Source organism: Ochotona princeps, chromosome 18 (assembly GCF_030435755.1).
Source record: "Ochotona princeps isolate mOchPri1 chromosome 18, mOchPri1.hap1, whole genome shotgun sequence".
In the NCBI taxonomy this organism is placed as follows: domain Eukaryota; kingdom Metazoa; phylum Chordata; class Mammalia; order Lagomorpha; family Ochotonidae; genus Ochotona; species Ochotona princeps.
In genome coordinates this window covers 31,820,801-31,839,602 of record NC_080849.1, presented here as the reverse complement: position 1 = coordinate 31,839,602, position 18,802 = coordinate 31,820,801, and the positions used below count along the sequence as shown (strand labels likewise).

General features: G+C 36.4%; 1 protein-coding gene across 1 annotated transcript in view; it reads right to left on the bottom strand.

The window, feature by feature from the left end:
* Positions 1 to 18,802, bottom strand: part of CCDC178 (coiled-coil domain containing 178) — a 421,150-nt gene that overhangs the window by 13,429 nt on the left and 388,919 nt on the right. Inside the window, exon 21 of the mRNA XM_058676893.1 lies at positions 16,666 to 16,800. Within this exon, the coding sequence (XP_058532876.1) occupies positions 16,666 to 16,800 (135 nt within the window). The remainder of the gene's footprint in view (positions 1 to 16,665; positions 16,801 to 18,802) is intronic.

Sequence of the window (18,802 nt, the reverse complement as noted above, 5' to 3'; positions counted from 1 at the left end):
AACCAGAACCATTGCACTCAGTTCAGGTCTCCCACCTAAGTGAAAGGAACTCACTGACTTCGGGCATTGTTGCTGCTCCCCAGGATCTGGATAACAGGATGCTGGTGCTCCAGGAGATGCAGGCTTCTTTCCTGCTAGGTCCAAGGATGGCTTTGAGATGTGTTAGGTCAGACCTAGCTCTGATTGCCCCTAAGTGTAATTAATCCCTTTTACTGAGGGAATGCTCTCCCAAGCACTTGATAGGACTCCACAGATTCTGAAGTATTTCATTCTTTCTAGCAGCAATAGGTCTTGTGGAACAATCAGATGGCATGACCGCACCTATAGTTGAGTGATTCGGCCTTGGTCTGTGGTAATCTCCTTCGAAGATAATATTGTTGGACTATTCAGGGAAGTGTCTTCTGAGAGTCCTCTGGCCAAGTCACCTTTCTGATTCTCTGTTCCGAAATTCTAAAATGCCTTGCTCTCCTGGAACTCTCAGCACCATTTTCCCAATTCACAAAGCCCACTGGATTTGGACACTATTCTTCCTGTCCATTGTTGGTCAACTTGCTGAAGGTAGCAACCTGGGTCAGCCGTACACCTCACCTTGTCTGTTTCCTGTGGAATCCCTGTTGTTCAGTAATTGACATCCAGTGTCTTCCAAAATGTTTCAGGTGTTTTCTTTGGTGTTTGGTTGAAGGTGAATGGGTTAAGGTCACCGTCTTGCTTCCACCCTGGCCTGGAAGTGCAAATCTCCTCCTATGTTCAGCAGTTAAAGTTACCTTTAGAAACTAGGTCACATAAATGTGGAATCTCACTCTAGGACCCTTTTGCAACATAGCTGGTGGAGCTTAGGAAAAAAGCTAATTTAACAAGCAATGTTAAACCTTAGAAAAACTGCTCATTAGTAATTCCAGGAAACTATGGGAGGCATACTACTTCAGAGCAGGGGCATTAAAGAATAAAAATTCTAATTCTTGTGTATAATTGTAAGTCAGTATAGTTTCAGACTTTTGTGGGATATACTTTTTCCTGTTCAATCACTGAATGCTTTCCCATATTTTCAGTTACCAGAAATATGCCCATGAGTCCTACAATGCTTTTTCTAGCCCAGGAACACAGGATCTACCACCTTCTACATAACTACATAATGAAAAAGGCATCTTGATGTTCTCCCATTTCAAACTCAGAATCAACTGCATTCGCAGCTGTTGGCTTATTTTTCTTCTGAATTACATATGGTAATGTTCTTATGCTTTCCTGAATTTATGATTTTTTACTTAGCATAATTTTCTACCTCTACAAAATGACTTCTGCTTCCATGAGTTCATAGAAACCTTAGCACATGTCATTTCAATTATCTTATGGGTATTTCCAGGCCTTTAATCAAATTTCTATGAATTCCCAGTATATTTTTATTCTCTATAACTGTAATCTAGCTCCATTCTTTAATGAATTGGTTGTTTGTGTATCATTTCACCACTCTGAATACACTATCCATGTGTTTAATCAAGTCCTGCCCCCAAAATTGCCTTCTCAATTTTCACAATAAATAGCACACTGGAGATTTTTGTGTGTCCAACACAAATGAAAGTTCAGAGTGTGGTCCCACATTTCATCTTTACAACTCAAATTGCATGTTGGATGCCTCTGTTTTCCCAAACGACACTTAGCTATTTCTGCCAACTTGGTCTCCAGCTTTCTACTTTCCCTCCTGCTACCGCACTGTATGTCTGGGCAATCTTTTACGACCCACCTCTTCAGAAAAGCATGAGTTAATTGCAAGATATTCCTTTATTTTTAAATTATTTTTATTGGGAAGTCAGCTATACACAGAAGAGGAGAGAGGAAGAGAGAGGAAACTCTTCATCCGTTGATTCACTCCCCAATTTGCCACAACAGCTGGAGCCGAGTTGATCTGAAGTCAGGAGCCAGAAGCTTCCTCTGGGCCTCCCATGCAGGTGCAGGGTCCTAAGGCTCTGTGCCATCCTCTACTGCCTTCCCGGGCCACAAGAATGGAGATGGATGGGAAGTGGGGCTACCGCGACATGAACCAGTGTACATACAAGATCCTGGTGTGTGCTTGGTGAGGACTTTAACTGCTAGGCTACTGCATTGGGCCCACAGGATACTTCTTTACACACAAGCTACCTGTTCTTCTAATGAAAACAGTCTTGACTTGGAGATATTTGGGTTATATTTAATAATTTCTCCCAGTTCTCTAATTTGGAAAAAATGGGGGAAAACTGTTTGAAATCATCGCAAATTTTAAAGCCATCATTTATTTTAAGGTGACAATATAAGCATTCTTGGTCATACAGAAGAACTGGAGGAAAATCAAATGAGGTGAAATATCTGAATGTATTCTACTTAAGGCTTAGAACACTAAAATCAAGATAAATATAATTTTCTATGAAAGAAAAATGAGTGGATACAAAATGGGCAATTTGAAAAAGGAAATATAACTTACTGATTCACAAATAGGTGAAAATCTAATTAAAATATAAAATTGTTAGACATGATGCATGAGAGTAGAATTTCTTAATTTTTAACAATATGGGACTAAAAGCATTGTAATAATTTGGAAATCAGCTATTAGATAACTGACAAAACAGGAAAAAACTTCTTGGGTAATACTTCATGAGTTTCATATAAACTAGAAAGCTAATAGTACAAGGTATCTTTAGTAACTCAGTTGTTTCTAAAATAAGTATACAATAGATTTAATGTTAGCAGATATGTAAGAATTGCTATCAAATGTACAGCCAAAGAAATTCTTGAGGCATATATTGTCTGCATAACTTTGGTTTATTGGTGGTCAAGTTTTAATTAATACAATGCATCATATACTGTCTAATCTTGTGCATGAAATTTCAAAGTAGCATGGAGAATGTCCTAGTGTAGATTGAAAATCACATGATTCTTTCATAAGCTCAAACCTGATCGTTTGTATAATGCCAGTTAGCCACTGTGAATAACTTTTTATATACTTTTCAGATTCTGTAAAAACGCCTTTAAAATGTTTTTTTAGAATTTTAAAGGAAGCTTTTATAGTGCCCTTGCAACAAGCAAAACTTAGCTGGATATGAGAATAATGTGACTGAGAAATAAAAATGTTTTGCAGGAGAGCAAATTTCTGGAAATATCACTTGCTGTATATATTGGCCAGAGTACAGTGGATCCTCCATTTTGCAACCTGTCAAACTACTGTACCTGAAAGTACCTCATAATAGTGACATTCTGTACTTCGGTTGGGAGGTGACTGGCTCATGAAGATCATGAACTTGGTGCCTTCTTGCCACCCTGTGAGCTCATGATGAGATGGTAGTGTGACTGGATGCTGAATCTACTAGTTTTTTTTTGGGTGGGGAGGGGTAAGCATCTAGACTAGTGATTAAGATATAGGTTAAACTTTCTATCAGATATCAGAGTGTCTGGGTTTCCTAACTCCAACCTCCTGGGAGGTACCAGGTAATGGCACAAGTGACTGCCTTGCTGTGCCCCTACTTAAAGTGAGACTGGATTCAGTTTCTGGTTTGGTTTGGCCCAGCCCCTGCTCTTCAGGCATTTGAGGGAATTTCAGATTATACTTCTCAGTTTTTTTTTTTAATACTTTCTTAATGGCCTTAAGTAATTTTTTTTTATCCTCTTGAATGTGGTGTCTGCTTTTCTCCTGCGATAACAAGCTTCTCTCCAGAAATAAGAATTTACAAAGACACTTGCCTTTTGTGACCTAACTTTGCCTTTGTTCATCACTGCCCTCTAAGTTCAACCTCACTGATGGCTTCACAGTAGGACAAAAACCTTGTGCTGTAGCCCCACTCTGTCATCACTCTGCCAGTTCCTGTCGCAGTTGGCAGAGGACAGCTTGCTATAAGGATCCACTCTCTTCTTAAGCTCTGTATAAACTAAGAGAAACGCTTGTTTTGAGGAAGAGACTAGTAATTCTTCGCAGTATTCTGGTTATCCACAGCTACAACACTGAGGTCATTTTGCGTTGATCTTCAGCTGAATTTCACCTACTGAGTCACAGTAATCAGGCATTTGAAATGTCCATTTCTGCTTTCTTCATTCCAATTGCTACTTTGGATCTTGTAATGGTGAATCCATTTTTGACAATAAGTTCTTGGTTTCATAGCGCAAGTACTTTTGCTGAATGTCTACACTGAGTGAGTTGGCTTTTTAAGACAGCATTTTTATGCTGTAATTCTCAAAATGATTATTTGCGTCCTACAGTATATACTCCCCCTGTTTATCTTTCATTGTTTTCCACAATAACCATGATCTCTCTATTTCTCTCCCCCCTCGCCTCTTTCATCCCATGCATAAACTTTGAGAGTAGCATATTCCACCTGGCAGTTTGGACTTGGGAGTCAGAAAACATGGACTCTACACTGGGTTTTGCCAAGTTACAGGGAAACATTCATTTATGCTCTTTGACAGTTAACTCATCTGTAAAACGGGTTTACCAGAATCTTTCTAGGATAATCAGTAATAACTGGACTAAAATGAATACAGACTGACTGGGCTATGGAAATAGGAACAAATGTCATGAAGATAGAACTCGGTCTACTCCTGGACGCTCTGTTTGATGCAGTAGTGCTGCCTTTATATTCTCCACTTGCTGCCCCCCCCCAAAAGATTGCAGAATACAAGGTATGTGACATCAGTAACTTCTTGTTTATAAGGTATGACCATTATTTTTTTTCCTACCTAAACTTTCATAAGGCACAGAAAAGAAAGGGAGGGCACAAGAAAGTTTTTCTGAAGGAAGGTTCTTATTTAGAGTCTTTCAGGATAGATACTTCTAAAGAAGGAAGGAAAGCAAAGGAGAAGCGACAGGAAAAACAAGCCGTTTTGATAGCCAAGATACCATTTGCTAATCCAGTCTCAGCTCTGGATTTTGACTTTTGAATGAATCAGCTGGCTGAGAACTTTTTGATCCAGAACAGGGCAAGATGCCAACTGGCAACTGTAGACTGAATCTCCCTGGCTGTATAAAAAAAGCTTTTAGTAAGCAACATGCATTTGTTACAGGACGAGGAAGGAGGGATGTGACGGTGCAATTTTGCAGTATTTGTTGGAAATGACATGTCTGAAGGCCTATGAACTCAAAGGGTTAACAGATGTTTTTATTTCTTTGCATCCCAAATGGTGCGGTGTTAACCTAGCAGCTGGATGTGTGATCCACTCTGGAGAACGGCATTCTCGTGCTGAAAACAGCATGGTAACATCTTTAGCCTTTGGATCTGGGTCAGAGGTTTGTGAGAGGAATTGGAGTGCATGGTTGGTCCTGTGCTTCTGTGGGTTCTGCATTCATGAGTTCAGCAGACCTGAAAATATTGAAAAATACTGTCCACACTGAGTATAGACATACTGAGTATGAACAGTATGTTCCTATCATTCCTTACATTAGCAAGGCACTTTCATGATTTCTGTAACATTTACATTGTATTTAATGTAGAGATTATTTAAGGTAAACAGGAGGATTTACATAGCTTATTCACAAATATTGCACATTTTACACAAGAAACTCAAATATCTAGTTTTTCTTTTTTTTTTTTTTTTTTGCGGCTCCATGGGGTGTGCAGTGTCCTGAGCTAATTCCTGGAGCTATCCCAGAACAACTACAATAAAATAGTTTGAACCAGGAAGCCTAAGTTGTTCACTCTTTTTAACCTAGTCAGTAATGCCTCAAGTTTTAATAACATTGGGTTAGGATAATATCAAGTGCATTGTGGATGTTATCTGAAATGTGTCCAACCAAGTAAATCAGGATGTAGGATGGTGTGCATTCCATAATTTGATCCTAAGTAGTCAGCTTTTCATTGTGGTAGGTCATTTGATTCCCTGCAGGTGGCCATGTGTGCCTCCTAAGGGAGCCCTCAGTCACATGTTGCAAAAAAGAAATGATTATCTTTATGGGTAGCATGGTATGATTTTGAAGAAGTCTTTAGGTCGAATATAAAGATCCTTGAAATAAAACATCCAACTAAGCTTCTGTGGCCCCAAACTCCTAATTTAAAAATGTTGATAAATGAAGTACCTCTTTAGTTAATAAATGAAGTATCTCTTTAGTTATCCTTTGTCAGCAACATTCATTTTAATGGAAAGTGAATTTACAGGGTTACATGATTGAACTACTGAGCCAAGTCAGTGTTGGCAAATGATGGGCTAAATTATTGATGTTACACACTAATGAATTCTGATGAGAAATAAAACACAGACATTACGTTTCAAGTGGTTCATAATTATTTTTGTACTTTAAAAGCAATTTTATTTTTCCAAATCATACTGGTTGTGTAAAACAAAAACATAGTTAGTGATTATACTAAAATTACCGTGTATGTGGTCACAAAAAAAGGCTCTTGCAAGTTTTCATTTCTGTGACAATGTTATTCACATTAAGTTTCTGATTTCCTTATGTATTTCAGTGAAAAGGTAATGAAATTAAATGTCTAAATTTTAAAACCGCTGTCTTTAAATATGATGATCTGTTTTGCAATCATGGTTATCATTCCAGTAGATGTATTTATAATCTGATTTATCAACCTATTTGCTGGAGCTGTGTTGCAATAGAATTAAGTCAGGCACCGTGGAGGGACTTCCACAAAGCAGCTTTGTTTTGGTAAAGAAGTTATCTGCAAAGGTGAGGGAAAAAATAAAATGTGTAATGTAAAATGGTGAATGCTTGACAAAGGCCTGGCCTCCGCAGGTTCACATTCAGTTAAGGTTCAAAGAAATCTACACACTCTGTTAAGTCACGTGTCTTTTGGGATTTCCTTTAACTGATCTGACCCGAAATCTTAACTGTGTGAGCTATGACTTTCCTTTTTTGCCTAGTGCTGATTGATACAGGGATGACTGAAAGGAGGATTTAATATGAAGAGGCCACAGGCTGAATTCTAATTAAGAGGCATTATGGGTAAAAATCAGTTGATGACATGTTAGATTCATCACCTGTTGGTTGTCAGTTTCTGGACTTGTATTCCAGTTTTTTATAACCTAGTCACCAAACCCACACATGGGCAAAAGTTTCTCCTCTCCCATTAGTAAGGCTTGCTATAATTAGTAAATCAGATATTGAAAGGTGAATTTCATTCTTATTTTTTACATGACTTAAGTTCATCTTGACGAGATAGAAGAATGAGTTGGGAGAATTGTTATTATTAGCTGAAGAATATGCAGGAGAAATGAATGAGATGAGTTCTCAAGTCAAGGTGTGGCCATGTTGATTTTCCCCTTAATGTACCACATATTACCACAAGAATTAAACTCCGTAAATGGAACTTCTTCCCCAGGTTGGACTGAAGCATGAAGTGCACTGTGCTTCATTTCTTACTTGAAGTGCACTTTAAATGAAGTGCCCCCACGTGAACGGAGACCCAGTTACCTTTACTGTGAAAGGCACGCTTCCCACATGGTTTGCAACCTTTTTTTCATCTTCCTCATTTTTTCCTTTCTGTATGTACTAGGATAGACTGGACACAATTTTGACTGTCAGGCTACTTCAAATTTAAGAAGAAAACTAAAAAGTTAGGAAATGTATTGCTATTATTTTCCTCACATTATAAATTCATTCATTGTTCATTGTTTCACCATCTTGATACTTTTAGATGAAAAATCATGTGTCTGAGTTAATCTCACATCAAAGCAACATCATTATATAATGATGATGCTAAGTTGTATGAAAAATACCTATTGGATATGCTCCATTAGTCACTAATTTTCAAACTTAAAGTTCTGTCTTTGAAAAACTCCTCTCCCCGACGCCATTGACATGGCACCATTGAAAAATGTGCCGCCTGCAAACAGTGAATTTTTTAAGAAAACAAAAATACAGACCTTTCCGTTGCTTTAGACATAGAAAGCCATAATTGGAACCTAACATTTATAGTATTTTGATAAAATATTTAGAAATAACACTATTTTTTATTTTAAGCTTATTACAAGATAAAAAGAATACTTAATTTAAATTCATTAAATGTGTTTAGTTCTGAAAGTACATGTTAATGATGTGTAAGTGATAACAGTGTATTTGTATCTCAAGCATCAGCATTTGAATTAAGAATCCTGTTTAAATGGAAGGAAAACAAAAGATTCAACGTTTCTGTTATTCATAGCATAATCAAATGGATGTTGTCAAAATGTCTCAGATATTGAGATGAAAGAATAAGAAAATAGCAATAGTGATGAATAAAAACCACAGAATTAAATAGAAGGTTGGGAACATATTGAGAGGAAGTAACTTTGAGGTGTGACAAAATAGAACATAGGAAGCCAAAAGGAATTAATTCAAAGTTGGTAACAAAATAAGCATAAGAAGAATGAAGTAGACTTGGTTACATTAACAGTGGAGAACTTCATGTATTCAATTTCTCTTATCAGCTTATTTCTATGTCCTCTCCAAGGCTCAGCTGCTCCCTCTAGAGTCAGGTGCTAATTCAGAAAGAAACACATCCTGAGCTGAGTCCATTGGAGATCTGGTCCAGGTCATTCTCTTGACCTCATTGCACACTGGAATTTTATTTCTCAATACCGTGCTGAGATTTTTTTAGATCTATTTTGATTACTCATTTCTAGCCATTCCATTGTGGACAGAAAAATTGTTTCAATCACGTCAAACTTATTGAGAAAGCTTGAACCATGTATAATCATGACAATTGAGAATTTTAACGTAACTGTTGATACGATTAAATTTATGGCTGACAATTTGTTATCCTTCTCCAACTTGTGCTCATCTCATGTAGTTTTATCTCTTGATGTCCTTTTTCTTAAGTTAACCAAATACATTTTGGTATTCCATGTTAACTCATCTATCCATTTTTTCGCTGTCTCTTAGCTCATTTTTAGAAATTACAATATGTATTAACACTTTGTGTCAATATCATATTAACTATGTCTAAAATATTTTTCTTCACACTTTTTATTGCAGTCACTTACTCACATGCTTTACGTTATGCACATAGAATTTTTATATTTAAATGCAGTTGTTTTTCCAATGAGTTACAACAATTAAGAGTGTGATACTTGTCAATGTTTTTTCTACTCCTTCATGTAGATCTAAGACTGGGGTATTTTCTCTAATAATTGAAATTCTTGGCATTTGCTATAATGTAAGTCTACTAGAAAAGAGTTCTCCCTTTCTTTTATATTTTGCCTTTCTGTTTGGAAAGGGTTTTTGTTGGCTAGGAATACCAGGTTGGCTGCTTTTGTTTTCTTTCAGAAGGGAAGAGTTTGTCTTCCTACCTTGTGGCTTCTGACAAGCTGTTGGAGATTACTTTTTACATCTTTTTCCCTATTGCTTTTTGATTACTTCCAGACCCTGGGTTTTCAACAACTGCCTAGCATCTTATGAGGTATGGATTCATCTTTATATATTTTAGGAGGAGGTGCATTGAGTTAATTAGATCCATAATGCAGATGTTACTAAAATTACCATAGTATTTTTAATATTTTTATAATGTAAGAATATTATCCACTGGTAATAATGTTGATTTATAGTAATAGTATGGAAAAAATACCTAGAAAGTCCATGCTAATATTTTAGCACTTGGACGAATAACTGGTAAACATTTATTTACTGAGTATTTAGTATAACCCTAGAATATCAGACCCAAGTTAGTCATTCTGAGATTAGTGTTTGCCCAAGTGCCTGACTTTGACTCTTGGCTCCACTCTTGATTGCAGCTTTGTGTTAATGCATGCCCTGGGAGGCAGCAGAGATGGCTCAAGTGGCTGAGTCCCTGCCATCTACATAGCTGACCAAGACTGAGTTCCTGACTTTCATCCTAAGCCTTTGTAGGTTTCAGTGAGCCAGTGGATGGAAGCTCTCTCTAGCACACACTCTAATAAATAAAATAGGACAAACAATAAATTCACCTAATTCGGGGCACCTAGTTGTCCTTTATTTCTTGTCTCTTATTGTCCTCTCCTGATATAATTACAGAGTATTGCCACCACATCGTGGTGAAGAGCAGGAAGCCAAAAACCAAGGTGCCTGGGCTATCATCCTCTCTGCTGCCACCTTGCTCGGTGTCCCTGGGCAGAGCACGTAAGCTTTTTCTGCTCCAGCTTCCTCTTCTGTCAGTCTCCTATGATGCTACCTCATGGGAATTTTTCAAAATTACGATTAAAATTGATCCAGTAGAGGATGGGGTCTGGAATTTTGATGCAGTATGTTAAGCACAACCTGTGATGCTGTTAACCCAAATGGGTGCTGGTTCAAGTCCTGGCCATTCCTGCTAATGTCCTTGAGAAAGCAGTGAAGCATGGCCCAAGCTTGGGCCTCTACCATCCATTATGCACTAATCATGCTGAAGTCTTTGGACCCCGTAAGACACTGTGTAAGGCCTGTCCTTGATGATTCTATGAGGGACAATCTATATGTGATTGCTAGGAGTATGAAGGAGATCTGGATCAGCAGACCACAAAACTCATTTCCTTCCCAAAGGTAACTACTCTTATCAATGATGTGTATCCTTCTAGGCCTATTTGGTAGAAAGAAGTATGGATAATTGCAGAGGAATTATACATATATGCAATTGGAATTGTATTTTATGCCTTGATTCTGATGTAATTAAAGGCAACTGCTGAAGATTGTATCCTGTAACATTTTCTACCTCTTACTGTTTTTCTGAAGTAATTTCTTGGGTATATAAAGTCTCTTCCTAATTGCTTTTAACTTCTGCTTAGCCTGGTATCTTCTAGTTATTTTATTTACAGATCTCTAGCAATATGCTGGAATTACATTCAGTTTTTCACCATCACAAAATAAATTTCTGGGATTGCTGTACAATCTTACCATTGAGTGTCTCTAGAAATGATTGCAAGTGTTTCTGTAAACTGAAATGTGTTCTGTTGAAGAATAAGTCAGTGTTAACTTTTAGTAGATGTGACAATATCCTTGATAGGACTGATACTACTAATGTTCTAAAAATATTGTTTTTTGATGAACAGTACTTTTATGTTAAATTTTTCCGTGGCTCCTTGATTTTGAGCATTTTTTTGTATGTCATTTACTAATGTTACCTTGCCTGCTTTTCTGTTGGGTTGTATTATTTTCTTACTGGTTCAAAGACATGATTTTTATATGTAAACAACTATACATTGTTCCCAACAATATTTTACCTCCACTTCCTTTATATTGAACTTAGCCAAAAGGCCAAGAAGTGATGTCCACTTCCTTACAGATCTCTTGAAAATTGACTTTTATACTTTTCTCCTTTTCACTTGATCTCTATACAATATTTTAAAATGTAGAATATTATTATTGCTCTGCAATTCATGTGCATCATCTATTTGAATAGTTGGTTGGTACATTTCCCACCTTAATCTACCCAATCTGAAATCATACTCTTGTTGAATTTGATAAAGTATTACCTATGTATGTTTGGTTAGTAAAATGTTACTAGAATAAGTTACATTCCTTTGTATATTTTTGTCAAAGGATGTTCTCTGGTTACAAGGCAGAGAGGGCTATGGTCTGGAGAACTGGTAATATGTACCATGTCATTGGGAAAACGTATCAACTCTCTTGCCTCAGATCTTTTTGTACATTCTTGGATCAGTATTCAACTGTTAGTGATTAAGTATCTCCAGCCAGTGACAGATTCCTGGATCCTACAGAAAAAAATTTTAAAAATGTAATAGCTCAATCATTTAAAAAGAAGGAAGTTCTGTCCTTCACAATGAAATGGATACAACTGGAGATCATTATGCTTAGTAAAGTAAGCTATATAAGATCCCGAAAGACAAATACGATTTCTGATTGGTAGTAGCTAATATATAGAATAAAAATGTATCAAGAGAAAAATTGACACCTTAATCTGATCATTTATATTTCTTGAATTCTTTATTTAGGGGAATGTTAACCTTGTGATTACTATTACAAAAACTAAAAGAAAGGAAGCCAGGAGGTGCTTAGAATTTTATCTATCAAATATATGAAATTTCTTTTTATATAAAGTGCCATGGTGGGTTTTAATTTTGCAAATGCATTTAAAAATTATTGTCCTGAGTTCTGGGATATTTTGCTTAAATTCAGTCACATCTGACTTAAAATCTATGAATTCTTTTCACTTTCTTCAAACTGGCATCTTCCCAATAATCCTCTTGTAAAAGGTTACTAGAATGGTAAACAAACTTTTATTTAGGGTGTGTGTCTTCAGTATTATTCAGTAGCATTCATAAGAACTGTATACTACAGACTGCTTCTTATAAATTGCTGTTACATGAACTCTAATGCTTCCTCACTGTTTCATTAGATTTTCTAAAAGGAAACACCATATTTTCAAAGCATAATGATGATGATTTCACTCTTTTAATGCATACAGTCTACATCTCATTTATCAAGTTATCTATTATACTTTAGGAAGGCAACTTTCTTTTATTTTGTAACTACTTATAGCTAGTATATTGTTCTTGTTAGCAAATGTTTCCCAGCATATATCGGTTAAAAGCATATAGCCTTTGTCTTTTAATGCATGTTTATATTTACTCACATCAATGTGTTTTCTGAAGTTGAACATCCTTACCATTGAACCAAAAAGCACAGGCTTTGAAACATTATGCCCTTAGCATATCTTTAACTTTGTTAATAAATTATTATTTTCCATTGCAACTTAGTTACACATGTTTGTCAGTGAATATTACCATGTTTTTTTTAGAATTCTGAAGATATGGAGTTACATTTAAGTTCATAAGTTTCAATACATTGGATCTTTTGTGAACACTAAGTATGCAGATTTAAATGCTATAATTAAAAAAATGCTGTTGTCCTTGAAATCATTGTTACATTTAAAATCTTATTTTTCAGACTCTTTAGAATCTCTTCACCTGAATTAAATTCATGTTATTTGCAAGAAATTTTTTATAACCAACCTGTAAATTGGTAAACTTAAAATGTAAGTGTAACCATTTAATTATTATGTTCAAGAATGTGTTTTGCCATATTTTATGTCCTTTAATTATCTTCCTGTATTTTTACATTTTGAATTATATTTATGGTTACCTGTTTCTTCTTTAGTAGCTTGGAAGTGACAAATCATTTTTAGAGTTCCTGTGAATCTTAAACTGTTGGCAACCATGTCTAAATATATTTTCTATTTAGAGTTTAGCACTAAGCTTTGGTAAGTTAATGTTATTTCTCAAACGTATTTAACTGCATATATTTTAAAAGTTCAAAATGCATGTTTTCCATAATTTCTTGTCTTTACAAGGACCATGTAAGTTCACAAACTTTTATTACATTGCTAAGTGATTTAGATTTTTGTCCCATTTTTCGGACATTTAAAAAACATTCTTAGTCTAAAAAGGGGAATTGGGCTGCCCCTATAAGCATGAGTGTGTAAGTTTTCTATGGCTAAACAAGTCTCAAGCGTAGCTGGTGCTGGGAGGTAGAGCGACATCTAACGCCTACTTCCTAAATTGAAGGATTACGTACTAGTGGATGAGCAACCCAGGCACAGGTGTGCATACAAAGTGGTTGTGGTAACGTTCTAGGACAAACGAGGTTCTGAAATGTTGCCTTGGACTATGGGCCATTTGCTTTATTCCCTACTAGTGTGTTAGCTTTTGCCCCCCCACACATGACTGATATTTAATATTTGCTTGGGCAGCACAGGCATGGTTGGAGAACCATGCTCATTATAAAGCTTACCCATGTTTTGAAACAATTCACCTTGCAACTGTTCTCATTTGGTTCCAGTGTCTGCAAGGTACAGCCCAACAAATGATGCAAGGTACATGAACCTTCCCTGGCAGTCTTTCAGATGTTTGTCCTCCCATAGTTTTCCTTTTGCATTTAAACAGTGTGAGTGAGTTTTTCTCTCCCCCAGATCCCATGGTTCTTATACTGCTGTGCTCCAGTGTGATAGGGTCCTGAGCTGTGTTTCCCAAATGTGTACAAAACACTGTAGATAGACACAAATTAGGAAAAAGTGCTAAGGGATGTATTAGATAAAAAATTGTTGCCTATAAGTATAATATATAAAATATATAATATAATTATAATAATATCATATTATTATAATATAACCACATAAAATTTTGCCATCACATTTATTTTAATGATTCAATAATGTTCAGGTTTTTTCAAGTAGATATTTATAACTAGGTTAAATACACATGATAAACATAATAGCACTTCATATAGACTCAGACATGAAGTCAGGGCCTCGTTAATTATGCCAGAAGCTTGTCAGACTCGATCTCTCTTGATTGTTAGAGTTGGGATATGACTTCAGTTCCAAGTTTGTAATAGTTCACTTTCGCTCATTTTAAAACTGAGGCCAATTAAAACCTTTAAACAAAAATCTCACCTATAAACAATTATAAAGTTGCTTTAGTTATTTTTAACTGTTTTGATTCAACATCAATTATATAGTTCACCTTTTCAAAAGGTTCATCAGATAATATTCTCATTAGATTTTTCAGCATTGCTTCACTCTAAGAGCAGACTTTTCAACATGATTCCTTAAAGGAATCATGGTAAGTCATCCAAGTTGAGGTCAGTATCATCTGACCTGGTGCATAACATCTAGTCATGCTGAATCAGTTTTGCACATGACGCCTGCATAGCGACTGCCAACATATCAAGTGACTATATACCATGGTTTCCTAAGCAGTAGACTTAGTGTACTACCAGATCTTCGGAACAGTCATGCTGCTCTGCACAGTTGCCCCTCCCTGCCAATTCTCCCCTCACCCGCCCAAACCAGGGAGAAGTGAACAGAGATCATGTAAAGCTCAGAGGAACTTAGTTTTGTAGGAAGAAGTGTAAAACAGTAAGAAGAGCTAGCTGATGAGGGTGAAGTGTATGGGGCACAGTGGTCTTAGATGGAGAACTCATCTGGCTATGGAAGGTGAACAGAGGAGCGTGGGGAAGATTTTGTACAGGGGGTGACTGAATTGTTTAAGGTGTTCTACAGGTAGGTAAGGAAAAGTCATGACAAAAGAAGGGAAGCAGGTAAGCCCAGGATAGAGAGGAGCTCAACAGCAGGTTTCATGATTCCTAAGTTTTAGAGTGACTGCAACAGGAAGGAACTAACTTGGAGACATTAAGGTCAGACAGAGGTCAAGGTGTTACATAGAGAGTTTAGATCCACATGTGTTTTGATGGTTTGATAACAAGACCTTGAATATTTTCACATTTTTGATAAAATCTAAAATTGAAAGATTTTTAAATCAAAGGCATCTCCAGGAGTTAAGTCAGTAATTAAGCTCCTCTAGTTCCCAAATACAACCTAAACTTACGATGGTGCCTATAATGCTGTGTAACTCAGTACCCCACCTATATATGATCCTTTCCTTGATTTTTACTATGTATGACAGCTATAATATCAAGCTTATGTGCTTTGGGCTTAAAATATTGGAATAAAAATTATAGCAGGTCATGCATTAAGAATTCACTTGACTAACATGAATATTTACATTGGATAGAAATGAAAGTTTTCTAGGCACTAACTAAAATACAAAGATATTTTGACTATTTCAACGAATTACTGGTTATAGACATTCCACAATTTTTAATGTGCTGTTTAGTTTGTTGTCTTTTACATTAAGATTCTCCTGACATGTAAAGTAATTCTAGTCTGCATTCAAATTTGTGAATTTCTATTAAACCCTCAAGTTAATATTGCCTTTTCAAAATTTTCCTATTAGGATATTTTTATAATTCATTACCAATAAAATATAACACAGCTATACTCACTAATGTCATCATATCAAATACATATTTTGGCTATGAAATTGCCTTGTAAATTTTTTTTTCTACTTGAAAAATGCAGGCCAACTTAAATATTTTCAACAAGATTTGGTTTGGGGTTTATTCGCTATTTATGCTACAAGTTACTGGAAACTAACTTCAAACACATGCTAAATCTTTTTTTAATAGCAAGAACAAAGTATTTTTCTTTGGGAGATAATGTCTTCATATTTCAACTATTACAAAGTGAAACAACTTAAACTGATAAGTCTTCATAGAGTTGATATGACATTAATGGTTCAGTAATCCTTAAATACTTATCATTTCTTCTATAAAAATATTTATCCTATAGGTAAAAATCTCATACATATAAGATCACAACTATAGCCTAATCCCCTTTGCTTACTTTCAAATAATGTTGTCTCCAAATCTGCTGATTTGTGCAAGGCTGATCCGCCTGCACAAGAGAAGGTATCAGAATATTTAAAATAAGACTAATACTTTCACTTAAGATTTTGCACAAAGGTGGCACAAGGTAAGTCTTGTCAATACCTTTGAATAGCTTGAATGGCCCCAAACAAGCCTACAGACTGGAGATCTATATACACACACAATTGGAACGTATATATTTTTTAATATTTTAATATAAATTTACAAATATATACATATAGGTATTCATATTTGATTGGTATGTATATATGTGTATATATATGTATATACATATATCATACCAAAGACATTTTAAAAATTCATTGAGATTTCTGAGAAATCAGTCGAATTTCCTTTTTCCTCCAAAATCTGCATGGTGCGCGTGCTAACTTACTGAATTCATCCTTCATGCAATTCTACTTTATTAAAGAGGTTAAAAATTTATAAAACGCTGATGGGATATGGTTGTAATGCTTCATCACACTACCCATCATTTGCTTTTCAATCTAGATCCGAATGATCTCTCCTACTTCCCTGCAGTCACCTACCTGCACAGCTAATATTTTCTGAATAGTCTCCTGAGAGTCGGTCTGGAAGCTGGCCAGCCGCCTCTGGCTGTAGAGGACCACCAGTCTCATGTGCTCCTGCCACAGCCCCTGCATCCTCTTCTGCAGCATACAGAGCTAGAGGGAGGGGGAGACACAAGTCAGAGTGGGAGAGGAAATTAATGGCAGTGTTCAAGAAGAATGATGGAGGGAAATAGAGAAGGCAGTCAATAGCCCATTCTGCACTGTACGGACCTGACAGGAATTTCACAGTCTCTTGATTTTTCAGCCCACTCATGTGCATTCATCAGAAACCAGTCACATCTGGCCGCCAGGATGGGGGGTTAATTTTCTCTAAATGCCTCAGCAGTTTTGTTCTAGCTGAGGCAAACTCTGTGACTGCAAAGCTGATGAGTAAAATATTTCTACTTCACCCAGTTTAACTCAAAACCGATAGCCTCAGGACATATTGAACCTCTCCAAAAAAAAAAAAAAATGATCTTTTTGAAGCTGTTTTGAATGGCACATCAGGTCAAGGCAAAGTTTAAAAATGCAACTTTCAGACTTTGATGGACACCATAGCTTCTGCTTCCCCCTGACCCCAACACACACTGCCCCCAATAAAGCTTACCACAGCCTGGCAATGTGTGCTTTAGAGCATGACAAAACTAAGGAGAATTAACTTAGCCATCAACCGCTGAGGGAGAACAATAACAGGGAAGAAATTTCCAGCCAGAACTTCCTATTAATATCCCTCCCTCGGACCATGTGACGTGGACCATCTCAGTGCATCAAAGTCTAAAGGCTGTAATGTTCGAAAGTGACATGTTTCACACTGCATCTGCATTGAGAAAGAAGAAACACTCCTTTGAGGTATGCTGTAGCATTTGGAAGTTTGACATACAAAGAATAGTGGCAGTTGGACCAAATGTACATTTCCTCTTTAACAGCCTGCCTGGCCATAACATGCAGAATGTCTATTTAGTACCAATGTTATTTTAAAGGGATATGCTTAATAAAATCTACAGTTTAAACAATTGTTAAAATCCCTAACATTTGATCATCTGACACTAACAGCCTTTTTGGTTTTGCTAATGGAATTGATTGCTTAGGGAGATTCCTCTGTAGCAATTGAATTCATATCAAATATTTCTTCACCCCAGAGAAAAGTGTTAAGATATTGCTGTTCTATGTCCTCTTTCATGATTTGGGTACTGGCTGCATGTATGGGATCCTTTTTAAAACTCTAATAGTGAAGTGAAAGATTTCTGTAACCTCTTCTGTACTCATATTTCAGCAAGATAATTTACTTAATAGAAACTATCTCCAATGTCGATGGTTGCATGTGAATTGTCGTTGCCCTGTGATGCATCATGACAAGTAACACATCTGTACATTCAGTTCATAGAAAAAAGGAGGCCTCTTATCAGTTGACCCAGGAAGCAATAATAACCGTAAAGAATGCAGGTAAGTCAGTTTACTAACTGAAGATATATTGTTCGGATTCAGGGTAGGGATGGTACATGCGATTTGGGATTAAAGAGTAGCATCACTTTTCAAGGAAAAATTGTCAAGCTTTGATTTTTTTCTTGTCTTTTTTTCCCTGTAATGTAAACCAACTATGCCAGTCAGTGAGGGGCAAGGTGTGCCATTAGGACTTTCGGTAAGTATAGTTTAGTAAGGAAGCTCACAGCTGCATGAAGTGAATCAGGTGCTTTTTGTGTACTTGGTGCAGAAGGGGAAGAGTAGAGATGCTGAGCATCAGGAAATGGCACTGAAGTTGACAATAACGTCAATCTGAATCTGTGGGCCTACGGCAAGATAAAGGTGTATGGTAACTAAGCATCAGTAACAGAAGAAAACTAATCCTAAGATATTAAAGAGTTTGCAATATTTTTCAACAGTTATATTAAATCAACCTCACTTTCTCCCTCTGATATTTTAGCAGTTACTTCTGGATAAATGGTAGTCATAAAGACATCTAAAAATACCCTGTAGATCTAGGCCATAGGACTTCTCAGAGATTAGGTTATCATGCAAAATGAGCATCTCACTACGCTTGTTAGGAGTTTAGCATGCATTTCTTATCCTCATAGCCCATGTGTTGAAGTTATTGTCTACTTAGACCTCTACCAGAGTT